This window comes from Vicia villosa, linkage group LG3 (genome assembly GCF_029867415.1).
Source record: "Vicia villosa cultivar HV-30 ecotype Madison, WI linkage group LG3, Vvil1.0, whole genome shotgun sequence".
NCBI classification, from domain to species: Eukaryota; Viridiplantae; Streptophyta; class Magnoliopsida; order Fabales; family Fabaceae; genus Vicia; species Vicia villosa.
In genome coordinates, this window is record NC_081182.1 from 215163243 (window position 1) to 215179637 (window position 16395).

The 16395-nt window shown below is 33.1% G+C and overlaps 3 protein-coding genes across 3 annotated transcripts; 1 reads left to right on the plus strand and 2 right to left on the minus strand.

Moving 5' to 3' along the window:
* Positions 1–4733: 4733 nt before the first annotated feature.
* LOC131657362 (glucuronoxylan 4-O-methyltransferase 3-like) lies at positions 4734–5964 on the minus strand. The gene has a single exon (XM_058926775.1). It carries the CDS (start codon positions 5792–5794, stop codon positions 4886–4888), a length of 909 nt encoding a protein of 302 aa, XP_058782758.1. The 5' UTR covers positions 5795–5964; the 3' UTR covers positions 4734–4885.
* A 739-nt stretch (positions 5965–6703) lies between these two features.
* On the minus strand, positions 6704–10499 carry LOC131593540 (uncharacterized). The gene is made up of 10 exons (XM_058866081.1): positions 10226–10499; positions 10114–10152; positions 9244–9367; positions 8835–8896; positions 8259–8326; positions 8030–8079; positions 7736–7805; positions 7472–7595; positions 7187–7303; positions 6704–7052 (listed from the first exon to the last, which is right to left on the minus strand). The coding sequence occupies exons 1-10, from the start codon at positions 10442–10444 to the stop codon at positions 6954–6956; spliced, it is 972 nt and encodes a 323-aa protein (XP_058722064.1). The 5' UTR covers positions 10445–10499; the 3' UTR covers positions 6704–6953.
* A 174-nt stretch (positions 10500–10673) lies between these two features.
* Positions 10674–15624, plus strand: LOC131593541 (putative methyltransferase At1g22800, mitochondrial). Its single transcript, XM_058866082.1, has 11 exons — positions 10674–10983; positions 11073–11153; positions 11361–11439; positions 11941–12082; positions 12205–12274; positions 12800–12864; positions 12948–13026; positions 14162–14249; positions 14668–14732; positions 14857–14946; positions 15230–15624. The coding sequence occupies exons 1-11, from the start codon at positions 10888–10890 to the stop codon at positions 15341–15343; spliced, it is 969 nt and encodes a 322-aa protein (XP_058722065.1). The 5' UTR covers positions 10674–10887; the 3' UTR covers positions 15344–15624.
* The last annotated feature ends 771 nt before the right edge of the window (positions 15625–16395 follow it).

A 16395-nucleotide genomic window follows, 5' to 3' on the forward strand; every position in this document is an offset into this window, starting at 1 on the left:
TTCTCAACAATATTTGCCATAGAATGGATTTGGTTAGTAGATGCATGGAGAAACCAATATCATGCAATTTACTTGTATATTAAAGAAACTGCAAATCATGTTATACTCATGACATATCAAAAGAATACAAGAATGAAAGTCAATGTTTTATGACTATTCGGACTCAAATTGGGGATGATATCAAGATGATAGAAAATGTACAACAATATACTTGTTCATGCTTCGAGCAGCTCAAAATTCGTTGAGCTCAAAAAAGCAAGAGATAATGACCCACCCTATTATCATGTGAGACAAAGTATGTTGTAACATCCTATGCAGTATATCAAATATTGTAGATTAAATGCTATTGAAAGAGTCGAATATTTTGTGAAGATCAGACTATTACTTTGACAATAAATTAGCAATTAATCTAACAAATTATTCAATTAATCATTGAAGAAACAACCATATAAAAAGAAAATATCTCTATAATTTTAAAATAAGGATTAAATTTGTTAAACAAAATATTAATGTCATTAAAAAAAAAGTCATTCAAAATTTTCATGTCACTAAAAAAAATCACTTAAAACATACAAAGTGAACTTTGATAAAAAATTAATAACAAAAAGTTTAAAACATCAAAGTTTAGAAAAAAAAAATTTGAGCGACTAAAGAAACTTGTATATTTAGAGAGATAAAAATAGATTTCACTTTATGTAACGTGTAAACTATTTTATATAATCACTATACCGATCACAATCATTTATTGATATTATTTTAAGCATTGCTATGCTTACACTAAAATTCTTATACCATGTACATATACCATAAAAAATACAACAAAACATGTGTTGTTTTGTGTTGCAAAAAGCAAACATTAATTATAAAAATAATTAAAAAAACAAATCGTATAATTATACGGTGTAGTTGTAATATTTGAGTGTAGAAATATCATTCCTCTATTATTTTATAGAACTCAATAGTCACAATTAGCATACATTGTCCCATATCAATTAAATTCTTATATAAATCTATTTTTATTTGAACATTGACAATTTGAAAAAATAAATAAATTATGTTTTTTCTTTTTGAGGTTTTAAACTACCGGTATAGTTCGATTCGAGATTAGTTTCGACATCAAGTGATTTCAAACTCCTCCCTCATAGTTACGGACATCAATAAATTATGTTTTTTAAATATGACAAATAAACAATTTTTGTTTAAAATTCTTTTTGTATAATCAAGATAATATTAATGGGAGAAACAGGAGCTCTCCAACTTATTTAAGATTTTTTTTTATAATCAAGATAATATTAACGAGAGAAATAAGAATTCTTCAATTTATTTGATAAAAAAATTACTAGATAAAAAGTAAGAAAAAAATTACCTACCAATTAGACTTACAAAAGAAAAACCAAACTTCTCCTTAATGACCTCCTTTGTTTAAGGTTGTTTAAGAGAGCTCACATTTATTTGAATAGTTTTAAGCATAAATACGCCATATACTATATGAGATGCTTCCTCCCCACTCTAAAAGCTAGTACCATTTAGTTTCCTAACCTTTATTTTAGAAAATTAAATTTTTTTTAGGCCAGGCTAAAGATTTAAGCTTTACATTTACTTTTATTATATAGATTCTAGATTTAGACCCAATAAAATAAATATTTACCATATATACGATAGTATAGTATACTTCTTTTAATACATAGAAAATGATAAATATTATTTAAAACTCACACAACCTTATGGTATGACTTTATATGAGAATTTCTTTATTGACCCCTATGAGGTGACTTCAGCGAAATTTTTAAGTTGTCTCTGTTTCGGAGATGTATCTTCGAAGTTTTTTTTTTTTTTTAAGATTTTTCTAGATTTTGGAAATGCACTTCCGAAAATATCAAATAGGGAGTGTTTTTGGAGATGCACTTCCGAAAACACCTTTTTCATATTTTTGGGGGTTTTCGAAAATGCACTTCCGAATTATGCAAAAATTGTGTTTTTTTTATGTTTTTCTTAACAGTCTCGTATTTTTAATTAAACGAAAACGCCGAATAAAATAAACGACATATCAACATAAAATACTAATATAATAAATACAATATGAATAATATTATATACAAGCTGAATAAAATAGTAATAGTGTGCGAAATACAAGCTGAATAATCCGGAACCCCTACTGTATATGCCTAACCCTCTCTCCTTGGGACCTCCTCTGCCTCCTATATGCTGTCGCACGGCCCGCATCACCGATCATCCTCTCCACCACGGCGACTGCCTCTGGACCGCCCTGATCAATGATACATCGCTCCAATGCGTCCCGCCCAAGCATCTCTATCCGCTGGCATATCGGCAGGAGATCAATGGCATGGTCATCCTCGGCCTGCTGGTTCTCCAGGAGCTTCTCGTATGCTGGCCTAGGAGTGCCGGGAGCGTCGACTGTCATCAGAGGATGTGACACCGATAGAACCATATGACGTACCCCTCTACACAATGTCAGTCCTAGGTGGCTTGCATGCGACGATATTCCTCCGGGACCACATGACGCTCCCAGTCCGCAAATATGACAGTGAGCTCCACTGGGGTAACTGTATCGGAGCAGCCTCAAACGGCGACCTCGATATCATCTGCACATGTCCAAACTGCCGCATGCACCGCTCAGGGAGATACCTCACCATGGTGTTGGTCCCGCATGCCAACCAGCCAGAATACAACGCGATGCTGTCAAAGGGGACAACAGCAGTGTAGTCACTGAATGGCCTCCAACGAATGTCATCGTGAGCTGTGCAGTCGAGGTACCCACTGCATTGTTCCCCCTTTGGAGAACGTATCGGCGCGGCCCTGGGCATGGCGTCCTCGTACGCAGGACCAATGGCGAATCCGTGGATGCGGGGGGAAGTAGGAGATGATTCAGCCCTGAAACACAAACACGATAATGTATTAAAAATAAATACGAACCATAAATAAATGTGAAACAATTAAAATGAAACGTACCGTCAGGAGTGTGGCAGATCCGGTCAACTGCTTGGTCCTCCAGTTGGAGGCCTCATTCAGCTTTTGGTAGGAAATTATGAAGTCGGATAAATTTTAAAAAACACCTCTCCCTCCCAGACACGTCGATCGATGTGCTCGTGGTAGGAAATCAGCACGGACGTGTCCCTAGGCTCTCCCGGATAGTCCTCCTCGTCCTCCTCCTCCTCCTCCCCATGTGGAGGATCAACATCAGGTATCTCCTCCTCCGCCTCCTGGTATCTTACCTCCTCCTCCTCCCGTACCTTTTCCTGACGAGAAGAAGATACCCGAGCCAACCGACTCCTCGATCCAGACGAGGAACCAGGCTCATCTGTCTGTACGGGTGCTCGTACTCCACCCCGTCTCCGCGTCGATGCAAGCTGCGCCGCACGCTCGCGTCTAGTTGACGCTGTCTGTGTCTCTCTCCCCTGTCTGGTACGTGTTGGGTTTCCTGCCATATTCTTGAAACAATTGAAATCCATAAGAATGTGAAACAATTGAAAAAACAAAAAAACACTTCTGGACACATTTCGGAAGTTCATTTCTGAAACTGGTGAGGGAGGTGTTTTTGGAAATGAACTTCCGAAACACCCCTGCGAACACCATTTATGCAGGTTTTTTGGCAGACCCCAAAACACTTCAAAACCAGTTTTTATGCTTCTAAGCAACCCTAAAGACTACTAACAACCTACCCCTATATCATTTTTCTAATTTCTAATAACCCTAACATGCATTTCAATCATAGATCTAAAGCTTTAGAAACTTACAAATTGAAGGGGATTGAGATGCTTTTGAATGTAGTAGAACAAGTAGATGGAGCTTTTGATGTAGCCTTGGAAGTTAGTTTGCAGAAAATCTCAGAGAAGTTGAGTTTGAAATTGGTTTAGGGTAAATGATTTGGGGGGAGGGGTTGTTTTGTTTAAACTGCAAAACGCGCAGTATTTCGGAAATGCACTTCCGAAATGGTGTTTTCGAAAATGCATTTCTGAAATAAGAAAAAATTTGAAAAAAAAAGGTGTTTTCGGATATGCATCTTCGAAAACACCTTTTTTTTTATTTCGAAAATGTATTTCTGAAGTAAAGAGACAGTTGCGGAATTTTGCTGGAGGTCACCAAGAAAATAGGGAGGTGGATAAAAAATTTCCTTTTATATTTGAAATGGTGGAGTGGTTGATGGGATCGTGCGGACTGTTGGATATTTTAAATTAAACATCATATCATGCATTATTGTTGGATTGTTGAATTTTTTAGGAAACAAATGTTTATATAAATTAATTATTTATTTTGGGACCTTATGAATGGACCCTTCAACTTAATGTATCCATAATTGAAACCAAGCACATGCATTTGTTCAGATCTACAAAAATATCTCATATTAATTCAGAATAAAAATTAAAAATGATTTATAATTTCAAAAACATCAATTTGCTTTTCATTATAGTAAATTAATGGTTTAAATACATAATTAATTTGTGAAAATATATAAATTTTTAATTGTTTAATTTGTTTTGTTAGATTTTGATCTTTACATGTCTCTTTTAATTTATTTTTGAAATTGATTCTTTTATTTTAGTCTGATATTGATCCATATCATAAATAGATTAAATTAAATATTTTATATATTCTATGGATTAATTTCAAAAAAACATATTTGTAGAAATATTATTTAAATTAAATTTCAAAATGACATCATAAAATATATTTGATTAAAAACTATATTATTATTTTTAGATAATGTATACAAATTAAATCAATTCACTATAACATCTATTATTCCATTCATCCATAATAACATGAAAAATATAAAGAATCCATGGTAATAATCTTCAAACTATAGTAGAATGAATATTTAAAAAGATCATAGTAAAAAAAAAACTGATCTCAAAAATCAATTTTTTCATGGACAAAATGGTCTACCCAAACGAGCCCTATGACTTGGAATATTGAAATGCCTAATCCTTCCTTCTTGTTCCCTCAAATAACCTTCACAAAGAAAAGCCTTAGAAAACTCATCTTCAACTTTTCTATCAACATCATGCACAAACACATCCGTTTCACCATTTTCTTTGTTCCTAGCAATCAAACCCGCCGTATAAATGGCACTCATCCTCCCCGGCGCGCCGTCGAAGTAGCCCGTCGGCGCGTCCACCATGATCACATCCCATTCAACTTCATATATTTCACTAGGAAAACCTTTATGTGACAATTCACATTTTGAATGTCTTGGATCACTAACTTCTTTACAATTGTCTTCCATTCCAATTCTCATTAGTTCATCACTTTGATGAACTTTTGTATCATACACAACATGGTATGATTCCAAACCGGATATCTTTGTTTGGATTTGTTCTATCCATGACTTATCTTCTTCTAAGAAAACGGTTCGGCCACCGTAGTTTAATGACGTCCACATTAAACTATCGTGGCCTAAACCGAATACTAAGAAGTTGCATGGTGATTTCTTTTGTAGAATTTTCGATGAGACCGAAATCTCTTGAATTGTTTGTTGAGGAGTTATGTTTGTTGTTGCATAGTGGATTATTGCATTGACTAATGATGGAGGGTTTTTTGTGCATGTTGGAGAGATAGGAAGAGAGGGGCATTCTGGTAATTTGGTTGTTTTGTCTGTTTCTTGTTGTGATGATGAGGTTATTGAGAGGTTGTTGTTGGTTTTTGAGGTTGTGGTCATGAGTGGTTGAGAGAATGAGAATAGTGATGATTTGAATAACATGATGAAGAAAAAGATGAATATGAAAGAGATGAGAACTAGTTTGAGGTTGCATGAGAGTTGAGTTTTGGATCTCATGGTTTTGGATTTTGGATAGAAGAAAAAAAGTGTGTGTTTTGGATATGAAGTGTTGTGGGTTTGATTTTGAAGATTTATGTGAAAAAAAAGTGTTTGTTGGAAAATTGGAAATGTGAAATTGCTTGTGAGTAAAGTGAAGGGAATGTGGAAGAATGAGAAGTTGAAAGATTGTAATGACTTTTGAGGTGTCATATATTATTTGGAGGACACCTACTAAAGGAATTATTTGGTGGGAGACAGAACACCTAACGTTTGGTGTTGGAGATTATGGACTAGTCATGGGATAAAAATATTGTTAGATTTTATTAAAAATATTGTTAGATTTTATTAAAAATATTTTCTTTAAATTAATATTTTTTGTCTAATATTTAATAGTTAGAATTTATTTTCAAAAATAAAATATTGCAGATGAAAGCCACGTTCTTGTGATCAGATGCAGGATATGCAAAACGGTCTATAATACACAACCTCATATTTTTTTTATTATTAAGTTATAAAAAAAGATTTCCATACACATATTTCACCATTAATTTACGAAATAAATAAGATTTTTAAAAATATTTATAACTTATTTTTGCTAAATTTGTATTTGGTAAAGTTAATAATAGCGACACATGGTTGGTTAGGGATGAGTTACACAAGGAAGAAAAGGAGAGCAGGTAAAGTGACATAAATGATTATATGTAACATGATTTGAAATAATATATTTTTATAAATATGAAGTAAAGAAATTTTGGCCCCATATGATTATGACTAGATAGCTACTTAGGTTTGTTTTCTATTGATAAGAATTGAGTGTTTCAATAAATGTTTTTTTTAATTGGAAATTTTAAAGAATGCACGAGGAAAACTCGTTAGCATGATCCAATAAAAAAACCAAGATAAGATGAAGCAGTGCAAGATCTTAGATTTGAATCCAAACATATTGCAATATCTATGGCACTTGTCACACCAAACTTGTGATCTATGTTATGTTAATCATAAGTTGAACAGAGTTCTGCATGACTCTCATAAATAACCAAAACTTTCCTTCTTTACAATTTGTATAACTAGTTCTTTACAATTTTCTATCGCCTGTATCGAGGGGATTTGTTCATCACACATATCGAGAAAATCATTGCGAAAGCGCAAAAAGTTTTTCATTTCCAGAAAATGGAAACTATACATTAGCTGTCGAATACGTTTTGAACAGATAGGGTAAGATGATCTTGTAATCCCCAGATTGAAATCCAGTGTTGTGATCAACAAAGTAAGGAACCTGCAGAACACAAGTTTCATATTCATGTAAGGATTTAAACTGATAAATTAGAACATGAACAAGAAAAGCTTTAGAAGCATACAAATTTCAACTCAATTAAGCTTATATGGAATTAAGTTCCAACAAATTTTTACCTCTATAGATCCAGAAGCATCCAAGAGTAACTTCGTCCGGCGAGATCCTTCTCCTACGTTTTGAAGAATGTAAGGAAGTTCCAATTCGCATAATGCCTCGCGAACAATTCGAGCATTCTAGAAAAATCAAATTTGAACTGTATAAAGTTAGACAAAAACATGACAAGTATATCAAAATCTTATGATCCTAAATATTAAACCAAGGTTGAGCAGATATATAAAGTTCTCTAGTTTACATGTTTGCATTTCCTCCCACAAATTGGAGATAGAAAAGCATTATCTTACCGGGTTATTTTCGTATGAGAAGAGCTCCAACTTTCTAGGGGGAGGTTCAACCGTAGAACGTTCCCACAGTGTCATTCCTCTACCCGCTCGTAGAATAGTCGGCATCCATCCGGTGAAAATAGTGCTGCAAAAGAATGATTATCTTTGTCAAAGCCATGAAAACAAGGAATAATGCTCAGCATTGAGAGTCTCTGGTCATTGATCATCGTATCTTTGTCAGAAAGTTAGAAAAACTCGGTTCAAAAGTAGATTTATATTCTATACCTCTCTAAAAGTCCCAATGATGGACTTCTACCTTCTCCATATTGCTCGAACAAGTATTTTACAATATCGCCTACAGCAAGTAACCAATAAAGTACACAACATTCAATGGATTGAATTAGTTAAAATCTTTCAAAAAAACAACTGAAACGGGCAAAATTGGAAACATAGGTAAGACATTAGAGACATTGAAAAAGAATAATAAACCATTAAGATGAATTATTCCAAACTAGTTAACAACTATGAAAATGTTGGCGAGTTTGGAGAAAAAAATTAGGAGAAAGCTTCTTTTCTTACTGCTTTCATACATAGAAACGCCACTATTTTGATCAACGAGGAAAGGAAACCTACAAAAAGAACAACATTGTGACATATTTAAACAGAAAAAATTATTTCAAGATAACAAGAACATCAAACTATTTACACCAATAATGTTGAAAATTCATACATGCAACAAAAATGCAATACAAATCAACACTCAACAGATAAAAACAGACAGAAATATCAATCATAGAGAACAGCGTACATCTCTTTGCCGCCAGTTTTTCTGACCACCTCCCTGTGTCTTACAGAACCTTTAGGACAAGGATACACCTAGTGACAACACCAAGACTCCAAGAGTATTAATATTAGGGAAATTCATAGATAGAACTCAACCACAAATTAAATCAATTCACATGTCACAGATAAGCATGACATTAAATCAAACTCTTTTGGAACTTGTTTGAATACTAGTGAGTAGTGACCCAACAGAAGTTTGTGTGTAGCATCAATCAACACTTCAGATTTAAGTCGTGTTTGGTGGCGGACACATGTCCGTGTCAGACACCGACACATATGGTTACACTTCAATTTTACAAGTTTTTATCGGTGTCAATGTAACAGTGTCGTTTCGGATGTTCGTATAAGTGTTAGTGCTTCATAGCATAAGAATTAAATTGATCAAAAACTAAACCTCTAGATTCAACTGTTGTAGACATAGACCCCAAAACCATGGAGCCTATTATGATGGCAATGAATAACAGTGATCAAGTGAGAAAACAAAACTCACTCAAAAGAGCAATAATGTTGAATGTGGTTATGAAATGAATCTGCAGCTAACCTCTACTGAAAGGTCTAGTTCAGTCATGGCTTCCCGTACCCTTCTACAAAAGGGACATGCCTCTGTTGAAAAATAGTTTGAAACACTAGTAAATGAAACTTCTAAAATAGTATAGCATTATCAACATGGAGACCAAGCACGATGATTTCACTAAAAGAAATAAATTAAATTCTATAATATTGATAAACTTCAATAACTAAGTCAAAGAAGAATATAAAAGGTTTGCAATGCATAATAGCAATATCATCACCTGGTTTGAACTTGGGGTTAAAGGAGTTGAAAGAGTTACAGGACCAAGATTCAAATTCAAGTGATGAAGAAAATACTAACACTTGCCTATCCAAAAAATAAGCAATAGCATCACCAAGCATTCTACCATTACCCCAATCTAAAGCAACAAAAGACATACCAAATTCAAAAAGCTGCAAGCTAATAGGAGGATTTGAAGTTATCTCATTGTTCTGCACACTCTCAACTGCGGATTTTCTTCCCCATGCAAACCTTGAAGTGCTGGCTAAGGAAGATGTTGCTAACTATCACCATCATCATCATCATCATCGCCATCATCAAAACTCAAAAAGATTAGTCACTCACACGATACGATGTATGCAAAATATAGATAATCCCTAGCATTTACTCGTCTTTATGCTCATTCACAAGGCGCAGAACTCTATGACAGGAACAGAATAACTATATCATATAAAAAAAACTACTAAAAGTCCCAAAACAACATGTACTACACCCACTTGCGAATAATTTGACATGAGTAATTAACTTATTAAGAATATTTTGACCTAAAGCTTCCTTCCTATAGTTTTTCTAAAACATTCGAGAATCCTTTTTATTACACATGTACTACATACTCTTGTGATAAAATAAAATGCATTACCCTCGACATAATATATTATGAAACAAACTATAGTACAGATAAAGGCAACAATTAGTTAAGGATTAAATACGACTTCGTTTCAAATCCGTGCATGTTTGGTCTAGCTTTTGGAGGTATTTGGTTCTTTCAAAGTAGAATTGATTCTGCCTCCAAAGTTGATTCTACTTGAAGCTAAAATTTGTAGTTTTTGAGTTTCATCATAATTTGATATTTGTTGTTTAACTCACTTTTATGTAAATATATCCAAACTTAAATCACTTTGCATCCAACTCACTTTTAATCAGAATCAATTCACTCAAAATCAATTCTCGTCATCACAGAACCAAACACACACTTATAAGAACATAGAAATAAACTTGATGAGAGTGTTAAATAAAAGGGTCAGCTCACCTCCAAAGCAAAATTACGTTGTCCAGAAGGATCTCCTCCCTGCCAGAAGAAGCATCATATGAGAAACAGTAACAAGAAATAATAAAAATATGAATAAGAAAGTGAGTGTTACAGAGAAAAGCTTGAGCAGGGGACAGAGAAAAGAGAGAAGAGAGGTAGAAGATGAAGTGGATTGTGATGAATCTGAATTTGATTTTGCAAGAATTTTGAATCTGTTATTGGTGGTGCATTTGAGTTTGGAAGTGGAAATTGGGACTGTGGTGAAGGTGTTTGATGTTATGCCGCTGAGAGAGTAGTGATGTGAGTTAGAGATGGAGCAGTGGAACGACATGTTCTGTTTTTTTTTGGTTTCAAGTTACATGTGGAGGTAGCATTTGGAAGATAATTCATTTTCTATGATTAATTAATTCAAATGGTAAACTTTAGATATTTTTATATTTATATTTAATTGTCATGATTTCTTTTAAAAAAATATATTTATATTTACTTGTTAGCATTTCCCTTTTTAATTACTAAGATGTCTAAAGTGTAGTGTAAAAAAAATTAGAAAAAAGTGTATCATTAAACTCATCTATTAAACTCTTATAATTTGATATTTGAATAAAAATCCATTTTTTAACTAAAAAAACCATTTCATTGTGACCGGTATCAGCCGTGCCGTCGTCCGCCATCTTCATCCTTCTGTTTTTCGATTTCGCATTTTTCACAGTCGTTTCCGTCGTACTCATTTTCTTTTTCTTTCAGAAAGTGAATAGCGATTCTTCAAAGTAAGAAATGATAAAACGAACACTATTTTCCTTCCTTCGCAAAACCAACTTCTCAACAACCTCTAAACTCAACATCTTCGATCGCCAACTCAAACGCAACCAGGTTCTTCTTCTTCTTCTTCTCTCACATTTTCTCCAAATTCATTCACTATTTTCTCTTTCACTCATTTTCCGTTCATGTAATTGATCCAGCGTGACCGTGCCGCATGGTTGATGCCTCAAAACGATCCTTTACTTCACACCGTCGCTGATAATCTATCAGATCGCTTGCAGGTTCGTTAATTAGGTTTTTTTCCCCAAATTGTTTCTAATTACTACTCAAATTGTTGTTATAGATTGTTATTATTATTATTATTAACTTCAATCTCTCGGTAGCACTGACACCTCTGAGAAAAAGTATGTCGGTATCTGGTGTCTGCGTGTCAGTGTCGGTGTCGTGTTTTTGGTTCCTACTTCATAGACTTCAATTCATGTTTTTAGGATTGTAAGAAGGTTTTTCCCTCAGCTTTATGTTTGGGAGGTTCGTTGCAAGCAATCACGCGCTCTCTTCGCGGCCGAGGTAACAAATTTACTCCATCCATTGTATTACTAGGGAATGTGTTGGTGCCGGATACCGAGCATTAGATTAATAGAGAACACGTGTCAATGTGGGACACTGACACATATTTGACACTAAACCCTACATCGATAGGGAATGTGTTGCTCCAACATTTTCCATGATCAACGAAGTACTGACACAGATACACCGCATACGACACTGACACGTAGACTTTTGGTATTAAATTTTGAATGTAACCACACGTGTCAGTGTCAAAGATCCGACAAACCTTCAAACTGAAGTGTCGGTGGCTCGTTGCGACATAGTGATTCCCCCGATCACTACACATCGATGTCTTTGAAATGATTGTTTTGAAAACTTCTTTTATTGAGAATGATCACGAGAGAAAATAATTTATTCAAAAGATGGGATTATTGGACTTGCCTAGTCTATGTGCATGCTAATATTGCTAACTTGAATCCTATATGTGGATGACATTATAATGAAATTGATTGATCACAGATTCCATAGAAAAGCTTATTGTCATGGATGCATCCTATGACATGGTACAACGTTGTAAAAATGATAACCATGAGTCCATTAACGATAACATGGAGACAACGTTTTTGGTTGGTGACGAAGAATTCTTGCCTATCAAAGAAAGGTGCGGGAGTTTGCTTTGTATTTAGTTACACTTATAGTTTAAACTTGATATTAAATGATGATTTTACACTTGACATTGATTTAATATTACCCTTTTGAATTGTTTTACATGTACCTTTCCAGCTCAGTGGATTTGGTTATTAGTTGCTTGGGCCTTCACTGGACTAATGATCTTCCAGGAGCAATGATACAAGTAAACTTTTTTATACAGTTGTGATCATTGATGAGCTTATTAGCTTTATTTGTGTTTGACTTCGCCATTTCCTGTTAGTGTTCCAAAAAGAGCGTTAAATGATGCTAGAAAAATGCGTGGATTTTTGTCTCTTTAGGAGTTTGGCCGATCAGTCACAGCATATTGAAGGCACAAATTGTGTTTTCATGATTTTTTATTGTCTTCAAATATTTTAATTATTTAATCAATTTCTGTAGTTGTTAAAAGGGAAATTCAGCGCTGTCATAATTTTTGGGCTGTCTTAGTGTAATTTAGAACATCTTAGATTATCTTTCTAGGATTGGCTACCATGTTTCTTATATTTGACAATTTTTTATTTTATTTTAAATTACAACTAGGAGTATAGTATTAGTATCGATAAAGTTTAGTGCTTCATTTTTTCCAACACTATCTAGTCAACGCCCAAATCTTGTTTCTTTCACTTTATCCAAATTTCGGTTGTAATGTCATATTATTATTTACAATGTGATATTTTATGTTTTGCAGTCTATGTTGGCATTAAAGCCAGATGGCCTGTTTTTAGCAGCTATCCTCGGAGGAGAAACATTAAGGTGACTATTATTATATTTTAGAGATTTATTTAGAATACCAATGTACGCATGGAGCATTTTCATGACATTTGTGCTGAAATCAGGGAACTCAGAATAGCTTGTACTGTAGCACAAATGGAACGCGAAGGAGGGATCAGTCCCCGAGTTTCACCTTTAGCACAGGTATGCATTGTTGCAAAACTGATTTATGTAGTAGTTAAGATCCTTCGCATTTTGAATGAATGTAATGGTGTTCCTTTCAAATAGAATAATGTGGTGCTGTTAGATCCTTGAACCATAATACTAAGGCTCATACTTGGAGAGTGTAGATATGGAAATCTAGGTGTTAGCAGAAGAATAAACTGGCTAAGGATGCATGGACATTTTTGTTTGTCATGTCATAGGTTATAATTCTGTTTTATCACACTGTTACTAGATTTTTCTGAGGTAGCTATCTATTTTACATTGGCTGAGGGGAAATTTATAGGGATCCCATAGTAATCTTTATGTGGACTTTTTTGGTGTCTACTAGAAACTGACGTACCTTTTCCTCGTGAAAGCTTAGCTCTGGGGATTGATTTATACATGTTCGCTTCATCGTTATTGCAAGCTTTGCAGAATGCAATAGAGTTGTTTTTTCAAAACAATAGATTAATCAATGTCACATTAAATGATGACTAATCCTTGTCAGTTGGCACTGTTAAATAATGAAGTCTGTGGTTTTGTTGATGGTTGGTTGGTTTTGAAGTAATAAGTGCTGTTCAAATACATGGTTAGTTATGTTAGTTGATGATTAATGAAAGTAACAAGGTGTCACAATTAATTAATCACCCACTGAGCGCGATTAACCATGATTTTGAACATCATTAACCATGATTTTCAGATGTACATTTGAACACAAATCATGGTCAATTGATACTATAGTTGAACACATGAAAATCATGTATATTTGAACATAATTTATAAATATGATGTATATGAACACCTAAAGTTGTGGTTAATGACGTTAAAAATTGTGGTTAATCACGTTTAGTAGTTGGTTGATGTGTTGCAACACGTAATTAACCCCATATTTGGTTTGCGTTGACCATCAAACCTTTTCTTACAATTTGTTGTCAAATTTGTGTTTCAAAATATCATTTCTCATAAGTTTGTTTGTCACACTTTTGTTATGGTAACATTAGTCTTCCATACCACTTTATGATCTGTTGGTTATTCCGGCTAGATTTAACTTTAATGCTTGTAAAGATGAGTTATACTTCTTACGAGTAAAATTATAAAGCTAGAACTGTGAACACCTTTTGTCCTCCATTTTTAGGTTCGAGACGCTGGGAATCTTTTGACTAGGGCAGGATTCAACCTACCAGGTGTTGATGTTGATGAGTATACAGTTAAATATGGAAGTGGTGAGGGTTTCCGCTTGGTTCTGTAGTTGAATTATTTTAAATGCAACATAAATTAATCAAGTTGAGTTCTCCTAAACTTTAGCTATAGTGAGATTCTTCCTTAGTTTGAAATTCCAATTATAGTTGATGACCGAATTCAAAGTTAATAAAAGCAACTTTATTTACTGGTTTTCAAAGTTAGTACTTGAAGTAAATAAAGACCATAAAGAGTATGGTAGCTTTATAATAAAATTCTTTCAAGTTGTTACCTGATCTTTATAATGTACGCGGCTTTAATAATCTTTTTACTCTTTTGAATAATTTTCTTTTTAATGTACGCTGCTTTAATAATCTTTTTACTCTTTTGAATCATTTTTGTACCAGTTGGTCTTATGTGATTTATTTTTGTAATGGCTGTTCTTATCTCTCTGTAGTACAGCCCTGGAGCTTATAGAACATCTTCGTGCAATGGGTGAAACAAATGCACTTTCCCAAATGAACTCGGTAAAGATTTATCTTTTCTTTCATACCAATGGATGTTAAATATAATTTCCTTTTATCAAAAGACGAACCTTGGATGTCGTTTCATCTCGTCTTGAAAAATAATAATAGTGCATAAGTGAAACAGATGCTGAAGAGGGACACAGCCTTAGCAACTGCAGCTATTTATGATTCAATGTTTGCTTCAGAAGATGGCACCGTACCCGCAACCTTCCAGGTAATCAAAATAGCAGCATCATTTTTCGATTAAGAAAACCAGAAGTGTTTATCTAAACTTTATTTATAGCCGTGTTTTAAAAACCAGACTAGTCTGTAAAATCAGTAAGAGTGGCTCAAGCTCATGATTTCCAACTGTTTTTTTTTTCCAGTAACTTGAGAAAATGAAATAATTGAATTTAATCTCATGTGTTAGTGCCGTGTCTGACGCCAATACACATCAGCGTCATATACTGAACAAGACTTCAATGTGAATTGACATGACAATTATTATATTCTCATAGGTTATATACATGACGGGTTGGAAGGAACATCCTTCTCAACAAAAAGCAAAACGAAGAGGATCAGCTACCGTTTCTTTTAAGGATATTCAAACACAATTTGGAAACCAAAGTTGATTTCTTCCTTTCACTTAATTTTCATTAGGGCAATTTAATTTAATTTATGTCACAAGACCACTAAATCCTCAAGTACATTTTTTTAGTATCAGTTACATTACATATCACATGTTGGAGCACTCCATTAAATAAGTATCATGATGAGTGTATTTATAGAAGTCTTAATTCTTTGGTGTTTATCTGTTGTACAAGACTAATAAAACCATAAGTGATTGATAAATTCGTTGTAATTTTTGCGTTGCTTGCTCCTCAAGTCACGTGTTGATCCTCACTTTTCACCATATACTTCTCTCCTTTTTGTTTTGTTGTTGCAATGTACTTGATATTATTGTTATAATAAACTAGTACATAGACCCGTGCGAGGCACGGGTTAAATATTTTCTAAGTAAAAAAAATATTTTAAAAACACTTATAATTTAGAAATTTTACTTATAGTAAAATTATTATTGTATAGATAAAATGTCATTGTTATTAATAGTATTAATAGTATACATAAAAAATTTAATTTAACTAAATTTTTTTTGTAAATTATAAAATAATTTGGACATTTGTAATTTATTAATAATTTGTGTAAGTTTTAAAAACAATTAACTCGTTAAATAAATAATACCACAAAATACATATACAATCATTTAGTTTATTAATAATTTAATCATATAAAAATTACTCAAGGTAAATTATATTATATTTTTTTTAAAAATAATTAAAGATATATTGATATAAATAATTTTGATATAAGTTGCATTTGTAATTTAAAATATAAGTTAATTATTTTGATCTTTTACAATATTATCTAACTGTTTAAAATAAATTTAGATAAAAACAATAAATACAAAAGTGCGACCACGACTTAAAATTTATTTAAGTAAATAAAATATTTTAGAACCAATTATAATTTATAAATAAAGTTATAATTACAAATTTACAAATAATTTAAGTAAATAAAATATTTTACATCCTAAAAAGAATAAATGAAAACAAATTTTTCACTATATATTGTCAGAAATTATTTACGATTCAAATTCTTATTTTTTTTAATGAAATTATATTTA

Excerpts from the sequence above, each read along its gene's own strand:
- LOC131593540 (XM_058866081.1), bottom strand. The coding sequence starts at position 10,444 with ATGTCGTTCCACTGCTCCATCTCTAACTCACATCACTACTCTCTCAGC. Across the intron at positions 9,368-10,113 it reads AACGTAATTTTGCTTTGGAG|TTAGCAACATCTTCCTTAGC; the intron begins GTGAGCTGACCC and ends TGATGGTGATAG. Across the intron at positions 8,897-9,243 it reads CTTGCAGCTTTTTGAATTTG|AGGCATGTCCCTTTTGTAGA; the intron begins GTATGTCTTTTG and ends ATTTTTCAACAG.
- LOC131657362 (XM_058926775.1), bottom strand. The coding sequence starts at position 5,794 with ATGAGATCCAAAACTCAACTCTCATGCAACCTCAAACTAGTTCTCATC.
- LOC131593541 (XM_058866082.1), top strand. The coding sequence starts at position 10,888 with ATGATAAAACGAACACTATTTTCCTTCCTTCGCAAAACCAACTTCTCA. Across the intron at positions 12,275-12,799 it reads TTCCAGGAGCAATGATACAA|TCTATGTTGGCATTAAAGCC; the intron begins GTAAACTTTTTT and ends TATGTTTTGCAG. Across the intron at positions 14,250-14,667 it reads TACAGTTAAATATGGAAGTG|CCCTGGAGCTTATAGAACAT; the intron begins GTGAGGGTTTCC and ends TCTGTAGTACAG.